At 46.4% G+C, this 11,684-nt stretch overlaps 2 protein-coding genes across 2 annotated transcripts; one reads left to right on the top strand and one right to left on the bottom strand.

Annotated features, from left to right (window-relative positions):
• The first annotated feature begins 5,965 nt into the window (after window positions 1-5,965).
• On the top strand, window positions 5,966-7,005 carry LOC123442864 (receptor-like protein 37). The gene is made up of 2 exons (XM_045119034.1): window positions 5,966-6,728; window positions 6,863-7,005. The coding sequence occupies exons 1-2, from the start codon at window positions 6,013-6,015 to the stop codon at window positions 6,909-6,911; spliced, it is 765 nt and encodes a 254-aa protein (XP_044974969.1). The 5' UTR covers window positions 5,966-6,012; the 3' UTR covers window positions 6,912-7,005.
• A 2,536-nt stretch (window positions 7,006-9,541) lies between these two features.
• LOC123442865 (E3 ubiquitin-protein ligase SINA-like 7) lies at window positions 9,542-10,984 on the bottom strand. Its single transcript, XM_045119035.1, has 3 exons — window positions 10,877-10,984; window positions 10,553-10,785; window positions 9,542-10,434 (listed from the first exon to the last, which is right to left on the bottom strand). The coding sequence occupies exons 2-3, from the start codon at window positions 10,757-10,759 to the stop codon at window positions 9,769-9,771; spliced, it is 873 nt and encodes a 290-aa protein (XP_044974970.1). The 5' UTR covers window positions 10,760-10,785; window positions 10,877-10,984; the 3' UTR covers window positions 9,542-9,768.
• Between the last annotated feature and the right edge of the window lie 700 nt (window positions 10,985-11,684).

Below are 11,684 nucleotides of genomic sequence, written 5' to 3'. Positions count from 1 at the left end.
GAAGATTACATCGGATAGATCTCCATGAAGATCATGGAGAACTTTGTATTGAAGATCCAAGAGAGAGAAGAAGCCATCTAGCTACTAGCTATGGACCCGTAGGTGTATGGTGAACTACTCACGCGTCATCGGAGAGGTCATGGTGTTGATGAAGAAACCCTCTGGATCCGAATCCCCCCTCCGGCAGGGCACCAGAACGTGCCCGAGATGGGATCTTACGGAGACAGAAGATTGCGGCGGCGGAAAAGTACTTTCGATGATCTCCTGATTTTTTCTGAGATTTTAGAGAATATATAGGCGAAATACCTAGGGCAGAGGTGGCCCGGGGAGCCCACAAGCCTGGAGGCGCGGGCCCCCCTGGCCGCAGCTAGGGGGCTTGTGGGGTCCCTGCTGGCCCCCTGCCCTGATTCTCAGGCTTCCCGATCTTCTTCTGTTTTGGAAAAAATCTTTTTGGAAGTTTCGTTCCGTTTGGACTCCGTTTAAAATCCTCCTCTGAAAGGGATCAAAAACATGGAAAAAACAGGAACTGGCACTTGGCACTGAGTTAATAAGTCAGTCCCAAAAAAGATATAAAAGGCATACAAAACATCCAAAGTATGACAAGATAATAACATGAAACCATCAAAAATTATAGATACGTTGGAGACGTATTAGTAGCTCATAGGATTAGAGCACGTGGCTACGAACTACGGTATCGGGGGTTCGAATCCCTCCTCGCCCACAACCTTCCAAGGGGGGATGGCCTCTGACTCCCAATCGGGTTACCTTCCTGGGTGTCAACGGTGTTGCATGTAGGTCGTGATGTGCCTCTGTATGAGGTAGGAAACTCTCAAGTACGATTCTAAAGGAAGGAATAGCCTATCCCGACCATGGAGAACATGCCATTTTAGAGGGTGATTCGAAAATTACGAAAGCTTGGTTTGATCAAGCTGTTGAATATTGGAAACAAGATGTAGCGCTTACTCTCGAAAATTATATTGAAGCACAAAACTGGTTGAAGATTACGAAGGGCTTTGAATTTGAATAAGTTTGTTCTCTCCGGAACCTCGTAACTATCCCAATCCCGATCTTTGTTTCAATGTTGCAGAAATGACGGCGGCTCTTTAAAAATGAAATAAGGTTTTCCACGACTAATCCTCGTCTCTGTGATGTGTCTACCATCGCCGGCAAATAAGATTTTTTCCACAAATGTCGACATATGCATCAATAAGTCAAGATCAAGGTGGTGCGCACCGCTTCGAACCAGTCCGACATGCTTCCATGCGAGACTGTTTCTAAAGTGGTGCGCACCATCTCATTCTTTGCTTCATTGTGCATGAACGAGAAAACTATAATTTGTAAGCCGATGATCTCGCTAATTAACTAATTAAGCACATTGTTTCTTTGGTACAGGGAGTTACATTTATTGTAAGCTTGGCAATGTTTTTGTCATAAATAAAACTAGTCATCGTTTTTTACGAAAAAAACTAGTCATTGTCTGATAATTTATTGGCTAGCGCGTACCAATTCTTTCCAATGGTCCAAGTAAAGTGGGCGTGCCATCACCCTGTAGTAGCTATCTCAATGTAGACCACACGTGGAAAGGACACAAGTGAACATGGATTTTTTCACTGTTTTGAACCGGGGGAGGTAACTCAATCACGAAACGAACTCCTTTGATAACAATTTCACGTTTTGACCCTTTTGAAACGTCATAGACCGTGGTGTTGCAGCTCTACATAGAAACGCCACTCTATTGTGACATTTCTGGCCATGCACAAAACGCATGTCTACTGTGGCGTTTTTGGCCGTGGGAAACGCCAGCCACGGTGGCGTTGTGGGCCTGAGGTGAAACGCCAGGCACCCTGGCATTTCTTGGCTTTATAATTTGCCAGCACGACCCCGTCGGCCACCAACCCCCTTTCTCCTCTTCTCTGGTTCGTTTCTTTGACGAAAAAAGAGATTCTCGGCCTTCAGATCCCCCCCTTTCGATCTCCCTCCTCCCTCAACCGTTTTGTTGGTTCTTTGGGGCAAATCGAAGAGGCCGGTAAGCTCCTCCAATCCCTCCAATTAGTTTTTGCAATGATTTTGTATTTGTGTAGATTTTTTTTGCACTAGGTGTAACGTATGTTTTGAAGTAAAATCTATTTTGTGATGGTTAATAGGTGTAGTTTATGATGGCTGTAGGTATAACCTAGTTGTACTTCATATTGTTGGCACTAGATGAATGCCTAGGTTTAGTTCATATTAGTGGCATTAGGTCAATGCCTAGATTTAGTTTATATTAGTCGCACTAGGTGAATGCCTAGATTTAGTTTATATTAGTGGTAGTAGGTGAATGCGTAGCTTTTTTGGCACACTAGTTTAATGCCTAGATTTAGTTCACACTAGTTTAATGCCTAAAAGAATTTTGTTCATATTATGTAGGATGTTTCAGCCGGATAAATATCCGGGACTTGATGAGTTCTACGAGCAGAAGCATCGTGCGATGCTAGTTGAAAGAGGAGAGGTAATTATGATGGTCTTGATGATTATTTTTCTATATTCCATGATTTTCATATTGTGACAAATTATGCGTTTGTTAGTTTAGGTTCCTCCAGTACTTCGTTTGAGGGTGCACAACCCGAATGAATCTCTGTTATATGACCCTCGGTACGAGCCTTATTTTAGAAGAATGGATCTTCTTCAGTTTGTGCTCAACTTTAGAGGCACACCACCATGATTGAACGCCACGGCCCTTACCGCCCTTACCGTCCGTTGGAGGCCGGAGACGCACTCTTTTCACCTTCTTCTTGGTGATATGAAAATAACTCTGGAGGATATTGGTATGATCACCGGGCTTCCTATCGAGGGCAGGGCTCTTACAGGGAAGGTTAGGTCCGATGGATGGCGACAACGGGTTGCAGCATTGGTTGGTGTTGAACCCGAGCCATGGACTAATGAAGCCAGGAAGGATCCTAGGCCATCCGGTGTGTTGTTCTCTTGGATACAGAGACATTTTCGCAAGTGCCCAAGGGATGCTAGTCCGCTTGTTGTGGAGAGGTTCGCCGGGGCTTACCTCTGGAATATTTTGACCCAGCCTCGTGGATGTTTTTGGATCCTCTTCATGACTGGGATGTTAAGTGGAGTTGGGGTTCGGCGGCACTAGCCTTCTTGTACCATCAGGTACGGTTTAATATCATGCATTTTCGTTTTATTCAATGGGTATATGATGCATTTTCATTATATTAAATGGGTATATGTTGCATTTTCATTTTATTAAATTTGTAGTTGGATGGAGCATGTACGAGGAGCAAGCCGACGTCCACTCTTGGAGGTTTTGTTTGGGCCCTACAGGTTTGGATGTGGGAGCGTATGCCTGTTGGTCGTAACCTCAGCCTTCCTCCGGAAGAACCTTGGATGTACCCGTTTGACGGAGATGAGGAGCGGTACCCCACTATCGCACACACATGGGCAAATGTCCAATGGACGAGTATCGCAGCTATGGGGCGGTATAAGGTATACATAAGCGAGCTAGACATGCTGACTTATGAACAGGTAAATGCTTTTGCAAATTGTCTGGAAATTTTTCATGGATGGTCGAGTGACTTGTCGTTATGTAGGTGAATTGGAGGTCGTACACGGTACTTAGGCAGTTCCCTCTGAGCAACATGTGCCTTCGTGACCATCATCTTTGGCGTGTGTGGTGCCCCATGATATGCTTCTTTGCGGTGGAGTGGCATCTTCCTCATCGTGTTTCAAAGCAGTTCGGGGTACAACAACGTACCCCGCCGGATTACGTCGAGACAAGTGTGCAGCTACATAAGTGAGTATTTTGTATCACGTGTTTATCCTGTTGATCAATGTCTAACACGAAAAAATGGAACTGATGTAGTATTGAACTATTGTTTTGTAGGACAAACCGGCAAACCAATAAGAGTGTTATCAATTGGGAGGAGCAGCACATGATTTGGGTGGACATGTGGAATGCTCAAAGACATGCTCGAGTTGAAAATGATCAAACACTCGACACTGACGAGGCGGCATATTTAAGGCATTTGGAGTGGATGCATGCAGAGTACAGAGTTATCCATAAGGCAGCCTGGACTCATTCCGATTGCTTGGACTTACTGCCGAGTGAGGTTGCTGATGCTGCATTCAACAATTCTATTAGGGAGACAGTTGGAGCGCATCTTGACTATGGCCCTCTTCATGACCGAGTGGTACGTTTATTCTTTAAAATATGAACAAGTGTCATTTATTCCTGGGTGGTATGTCACATATGTTTTATCCAAGGCACATAGCTATGGAGATGTATCAACGATAGTAACGTTGCGCTTGGTCGTGCCCCATCTTCACAAACGGACGGGTTTGTTAGAACTACTCTGCCGGTTAGATGCTTTGTTAACCTTTGTTTTAGTTGTCGTAGCTTTGTTAGCATATTAACATGTCATTATCTTTTCCTTGCGTAGAAGGTCGCTAATCGGTGTCACACACTAGCGGCTTTACTTTCTTGCCATGGTGTTTCGTCCATCGATGTGAGGGCACGTGCGCAGTACACGATGGATGTGCAGTCTTCCGCTCGTCCGTCCGCCAGCCGTCCACGGGCCTCTTCCGCTCGTCCGTCTTCGAGTCGAGCACGTGCTTCTTCTAGCCGAGCACATGTTGAGGAGTTTGAAGAAGAAGAGGAGTCAGACAACGAGGCCGCGGATCCGGACTTCATTGAGTTTGGGGCTTCGCAGATGGAAGATGCTCCGCAGCCAAGTCAACCCACTCAGGCGACGGAAGAAACACGTCGAGCTAGCTGAAGGAACGTCCAACGTCCTGGCTGGCAGAATACTCCAGAGGGCTACGTCACTAAGGGCAAGATGGTTGCGAAGAGAGGAAGGAAATGAAGTATGAACTATTAGTGACATGTAGTTTGAAGTATGGAGTTTGGGGCACTATGGAGTTTTATGTACTTTATTGAGTTTGGAGCACTATGGAGTTTTATGTACTTTGAAGTTGGAAGTAAGAACTTGGGTTATGTAGTTGTATGTAGTTTGAAGTTTGAAGTATCAACTTGGCTTATGGAATTTTAAGTACTTTGAATTATGAACTTGGCTTATTGTGAACTTGTCATGCTAATTGTGAACTTGGCTTATTGTGAACTTGCCATGCTGGCGTTTCTATGCAGGATGCCAACGCTGCCGAAGACCTCTAATTTGTGGTACTGGTCTAAGGAAACGCCAGTAGGGCTGGCGTTGCAGGGACAGACTGAAACGCCCTAAGGGCTGGCGTTTCTATGCAGGATGCCAACGCTGCCGAAGACCTCTAATTTGTGGTACTGGTCTAAGGAAACGCAAGTAGGGCTGGCGTTTCTTCTTCAGCCTGCAACGCCCTAATGGCTGGCATTTCTACGCAGGATGCCAACGCTGCCGAAGACCTGTAATTTGTGGTACTGGTCTAAGGAAACGCCAGTAGGGCTGGCGTTTCACCTCAGCCCAGAAACGCCACATTACACATGCGTTTCATAGAAGGGCCGCAACGCCACAATAGAGTGACGTTTCTCTATAGGGCTGGCAACGTCACGGTCTATGGCGTTTCAAAAAAAGGTCAAAACATGAAATTGTTTTCAAACGAGTTCGTTCCGTGATTAAGTTACCCCTCGGATCAAAACAGTGAAAAAACCAGTGAACGTATCCTCTCTGGCAGGCAGGCTCATCCGAGAGAAAATACAGTCCACGTAAATACGAGGGAACCCAGCTGACCATTGACTCGAGGTCTCGAGTCTTTGCTGGTGAAGATCGGAACGCCGCTGGGGTAGCGTTGCGTGGCAGACACCTTGACTTTGACAGCGGCGTGTGCGGCTAAAATCGTTGCACGGACCAGTCGTTGCTGCCATCGTTACCGCGTCATGCACGATCCAATAAACCGTTGCCAGCTCGCTAGGTACATCGACCATACTACATGTCGTGCTCTTGCGTATATAACAGGGTGCAGGTAACATCACACCACGCAAATTGAAGCTGCCATCGCACATTGCACACACGTCTCCTCCACAATTGGCTAGCGATGGCCTATCCCAAGCCATTCCGCTTGCTGCCTCTGCTCCTACACCTCCAGCTCGTGGCCGTGGCCGTGACCGTGAACTCACTACTTCCTTCCGAGCCTCGGTTCACTGACCACACCACCGCGTCGCTGGATTGTCTGCCGGACCAGGCGTCGGCATTGCTCCGGCTGAAACAGTCCTTCCTCACCACAAATCACTTCACCGTCGCCTTCCGTTCATGGAAGGTCGACATGGACTGCTGCCGCTGGGAAGGCGTTCGCTGCCGCGGCTCCACCGGCCGCGTCTCGTCGCTTGACTTGGGCGATCGCGGCTTGGAGAGTCCCAACCTCGACCTCTCGCTCTTCGAGCTAAGTTCCTTAAGGTATCTCAACCTGTCCGGAAATGATTTTCATATGTCTGAGATGCCATCCATCGGGTTTGAGCGGCTCACCAAGCTAACCCACCTCAACCTCTCCGCCACCAACTTCTCAGGCCAGGTGCCATCCGGCATAGGCCGCCTCAGCAACCTCGTCTCTCTTGACCTCTCCTTCCGCTTCGAACCATCAATTGGACCGTTCCACGTCGACGGCAAGTTCCACGCCGACATAACTCGTCCAGGGCAGCTCACACTCCCAAACTTAACGGTCATACTTGAAAACATGGCTAGCTTGAGGGAGCTCCATCTTGGCTTCGTGGATCTCTCCAACCAAGGGGGCGAGTGGTGCACTGCTTTGGCCAGGTACACTCCAAGTCTCCGTGTTCTTAGCATGCCATACTGCGAACTCACCGGCCCAATCTGTGGGTCAATTATCGGTTTACAATCTTTGTCGGTGATTGATCTGCAACACAATCATTTGACCGGTCCATTTCCAGGGTTCTTTGCCGGATTCTCCTCTTTGAGTGTTCTTCAACTCGGTTATAATCACCTTCACGGATGGGTACCTCCGTCTATCTTTCAACACAAGAGACTGGTGACTATTGATCTTCAACAAATTACTGGTCTGTCTGGTACTCTACCAAACTTCTCAGCTGATAGTTATCTTGAGAATTTGCTCATCGGCAACACCAATTTCTCTGGTGCAATTCCAAGTTCCATCGGCAATCTCAAATCATTGAAGAAGTTAGGCCTTGGTGCGCAAGGTTTTGTCGGTGATCTTCCCTCATCAATAAGTGAGCTCAAATTCTTGAGTTCATTGCAGGTCTCTGGGTTAGAAGTAGTAGGATCTATTCCACCATGGATCAAAAACTTGACTTCCTTGGAGGTTCTTGAGTTGTCCCTTTGTGGCTTGCATGGACCAGTACCTTCTTCCATATGTGAGTTATCGAAGCTGAGAATATTAACACTTTACATGTGTAACTTTTCAGGGGAAATACCTCCATGTGTTTTTCACTTAACTCAACTAGGCATCCTACAACTTCAGTCGAATAATTTTAGTGGTGAAGTGGAACTTAACTCGCTGTGGAAATTACCAAACCTGTCCGACTTAAAGCTCTCAAACAACAAATTAAATGTAATAGACGGAGAAGATGTTTCTTCATTCGTGTCTTTCCCAGACATAAAATTCTTAGAGCTAGCATCTTGCAACATAAGTAAGTTCCCCAATGTTTTGAAGCATTTAAATGGGATTTATGTGATTGACCTTTCAAACAACCAAATTCAAGGGACCGTACCACAGTGGGCATGGGAGACATGGACCAATTCACACCTTTTCTACCTGAACTTATCGCACAATACATTTACTAGTGTCGGCTATGACACCTTTCTCCCTTTGGGCCGATTAGACGTGTTGGATCTCAGCTTCAACATGTTCGAGGGGCCTATACCCATACCAAGATCCTCTGGCAGTGTTCTAGATTACTCATGCAACCATTTTTCATCCATGGCACATAATGTTTCCACTCAACTTGAAAAAACTGCCATTTTCAAGGCATCGGGAAACCAACTCTCTCGGGATATTTTACCATATTTTTGTGGTACAAAGATACAATTTCTTGATCTATCTAACAATACCCTCCATGGTACAATACCCTCGTGCCTAATGAAGGACACAAAAGCATTGAAGGTTCTAAATCTAAATGAAAATCAGCTTCAAGGAGAGTTTCCTCATGATGTCAACAACAATTGCATGCTTGAGGTAATAGACATCAGTGGCAATTGTATCCAAGGGCAATTGCCTAGATCTCTCACTTCTTGCAAGAACTTGGAGGTTCTTGATATCGGAAATAATCAGATAATCGATACTTTTCCATGCTGGATGAGTGGACTTCCTGGTCTTCAAGTACTTGTCCTAAATTCTAATGAATTCTTTGGGCAAGTGGCACCTTCTGTTGCTGATGATAAAAATATTTGTGAATTTCCAAGTCTGCGAATTCTAGATCTCGCCTCCAACAAGTTCTCTGGTAGATTGACAGAGGACTGATTTATGAAACTAAAGTCTATGACGGTCGATACTGCTAAGGGGATATCAACAATGAAATACGTACCTGACCTACAAAGGCTACGACAAGAATATCAAGTCACCACTACACTCACTTACAAAGGGAATCCCATCACATTCGCTAAGATCATAAAGAACCTTGTATTCATTGATGTGTCAAGCAATGCATTCCATGGTAGCATCCCCCAAGCTATTGGGGAACTTCTTTTGCTCAACAATCTCAACATGTCATACAACTCATTGACGCAACCAATTCCATTCCAACTCAGTCGTCTGAAGCAACTAGAGTCTTTGGATTTATCATCGAACGAGCTTACTGGAGTGATCCCACGGGAGCTAGCATCTTTGGACTTCCTTGGGACACTAAACTTGTCCAACAACAAGCTGGAGGGAAGAATACCAGGATCACCTCATTTTCAGCTATTTTCTAACAGCTCGTTTCTGAGGAACGATGGGTTATGTGGGCCTCCATTATCCAAAAAATGCAGCAATGAGACAACACCATACACCACCGTTCATCCTTGGAAGGAAAACCCTGCAGACGTTGTGTTATTCCTCTTTGCTGGATTGGGATTTGGTATTGGGTTTGCAGTTGCAGTTTTAGGGACATTGGTTCTTCCACTTAGAAAGAGAAGTTGACATGGTGCTCTCTTTTCATTTGGTACCAGTGGGATCTTAGGTGTAGAGATCACTATAGCAGTATGAAAACATACGGGCTACGCCATTGGTAAACTAGTCGTTAATGTTTTCTTTTGTGCGGAGGTAGTAGTCAATGTTGTATTACTGTTGCCATCTGCATCAAGGTTGACAACATCACTTAGAAAGAGAACTTGAGGAGAAATGGTGTGATATGTTGTATCATGAAAGTACATTGTGATTCTTTATTCAAGCACTGATCGAGTTCATAGTTGGCTGAACGAATTTTCAGAGTTAAGATTTCCTTTTCTCCCTGTAAAACTATGTATGCCTTTTTAGCTCTTAATTTTAGTACTATTGCAGACTGCAGATGGTACACTAGGGTAGTAGATCGTCACAACATGGCCATATATATAGAACTACCGGGCTATGAAGAGAAGTGTTGATTAAACATTGACGCCAACATGGCCAGATGATATACTAGGGTAGTAGATCCAATAATACCATAATAGGTGTGCAACAGGTGCTGAAGCAAGAGGCCATGCATGCATAATTCCACATCGCCAACTGCATACAACTACAGACTTCCGAGATAACACTAACGCCAATAGAATGTCTAGGGATTTTCAGCAGATAATGACAACACTAACGTCAGAGAAGGAAACACAGCATGGAGCAGAGACGAAACAGATTGGCTGAAGAACATCACCAGAGACACACGGTGACGTCCAAGCTATCCGTTGAGCCCCAGAAATCGTCGGGTACGAACAGGAAGCGTTTGGCCTTGTACCCCTGCAGCTGACGGACGAACTGCAGTTCCAAACGCGCCGACAACGACCACCACAGCAATACCCCTGCAGTTGACTCCGCCTTCTGATCCACCTCGGCCCCGTATGGGCAGACGCGGACCACCGAGAGCGAGCGGGCCGTGGGGACGTCGCCGCCGTTGAGCAGGAGGAACACGCTCTCCTCGTCGGGGTGGAGCAGCGTGCGGAAGGGCGTCGACTTCTGTAGGGTCACCGTGACGACCATGGCGTTGGAAGTGGTACACTTTTTGAAGGTGGCGGCGTCGCCGGCTGGCGCGTGGGCGTCAAGGATGTGACCGTAGAGGAGGCGGCCGCGGTAGGCGCAGCCGTCGAACGGGCAGCTGTAGGGCGCGAAGCGGCATGCCTCCTCCTCGTGGGCGCGCGCCTCCGTGTACCGGACGGTCTCCGTGCATCCATGCTTGTTGAACCGGCATGGCCTGGTCATGCCGGCGAGGATCTTCTCCATGGCACGGCACCGGAAGTCGCCGACGGGCTCGCTGCAGGTGGGGCACTTCCGGCGCATGCTGATGCAGCAGCTGCCGCACGCGGCGTGCCCGTTCTTGCACTGATCAACCAACAATGAATTAAGAGTTCAAGATAGAGCAACTACGACAGTTATTAGCAGAACACATCCTAGTATGCCGAAATCTAGAAAAATATGTTTGAGAAGTTTAGGTGCATGCCGAGTAAATTTGCGACTCAAATGGTAAAAAGCACACGTCGCATTCCAGAGAATCCATCTCAAGGGAGAAGACGTTGAAGATCTCTTCTTCCTCCTTGGCAGTGGTTGTTGTTCTCGCCTTCTTTGGTACGCTGCCACCGCTAGAATCCATAGTCTTGTTTGGTTCGCCGACACCCTTGGTGCCTTTCTTGGCGCTCTTTTTCTGCATCGCCGGATCTCGTAAGGTCGGCCTACCTATGTAGTAAGTAGTATCCAAGAGAGAAGGCACTCACGAATCGATCCAGTAAAACAAAAAAAGCAAACCTGCAAGATGAGATGTGCTGACCTGCAGGTTGAGATGAAGATGGAAACCCAGGGCGCGTTGTGATGGACTGATGGCAATGGCTCGGCCGCGCCGGTCACTCGGAGAATTAATAGGCAAACCTCTAGAGGCGAAACGAGCAGAGGACGGGGTGGCTTGCGCGTGCTCTGCTGCAATGAATTTCTTGGCAGCTGGTGCAAGGTGGCCATTGGCCGAGCTGCACGTCTCTGCTCCGCTGTGACGACTGACGAGACAGGACTGCTGCAGCATGCGTGCCGCTCGCAGCTCGACCGAGCGCGCTTCAACATATTCCGGGACTGGTTTTCTTTATTAGTCTCGTCAGTGGTCACTAGCCACAATGGGAGTACTCCCTTCATATCTTTTTGGAAAAAGTTCAAAACAAACCTTGAAGTTATAGACGAAAGCTAAATCAAACCCTGAACTTTGAATCCCTGAAATTGGCATTCCAAACTTGTAATCCCGGTCTATTTTAAACCCTAAACCCGTTTGGCACACCGGGATTCTGACGATACCACAATCCCGACCGGAATTGGACCGGCCCACTAACGAAAAAAACTTACAAAGTTTAAAAAAAGTTCGCGCATTTTTAAAATTGTTCAGAAGTTAAAAATATTTATGTTATCTATTTTTGTCACAAATTCTATGTATTTTTTGTTTCAAGAAAATGTTTGGCTTTTTTTAATTCTATTCGTATTTTTAGTTCTATTCGTATTTTTAATTATATTTGTATTTTCAGTTCTATCCGTATTTTTAATTCTATTCGTATTGGTCCAACATGCATTTTATAAATTTGTAGGAGCATAATCCTTGC

The sequence above is a fragment of the Hordeum vulgare genome, chromosome 3H (assembly GCF_904849725.1).
Source record: "Hordeum vulgare subsp. vulgare chromosome 3H, MorexV3_pseudomolecules_assembly, whole genome shotgun sequence".
Lineage (NCBI taxonomy): Eukaryota > Viridiplantae > Streptophyta > Magnoliopsida > Poales > Poaceae > Hordeum > Hordeum vulgare.
The sequence above is the reverse complement of the archived record's forward strand: the minus strand, read 5'-3'. Positions and strand labels throughout refer to the sequence as shown.

Coding starts and splice junctions, on each gene's coding strand:
- LOC123442864 (XM_045119034.1), top strand. CDS start 6,013: ATGGCCTATCCCAAGCCATTCCGCTTGCTGCCTCTGCTCCTACACCTC. Junction 6,729..6,862: donor TGGTGCACTGCTTTGGCCAG/GTACACTCCAAG, acceptor GTCCATTTCCAG/GGTTCTTTGCCGGATTCTCC.
- LOC123442865 (XM_045119035.1), bottom strand. CDS start 10,759: ATGCAGAAAAAGAGCGCCAAGAAAGGCACCAAGGGTGTCGGCGAACCA. Junction 10,435..10,552: donor TTGAGTCGCAAATTTACTCG/GCATGCACCTAA, acceptor TTGGTTGATCAG/TGCAAGAACGGGCACGCCGC.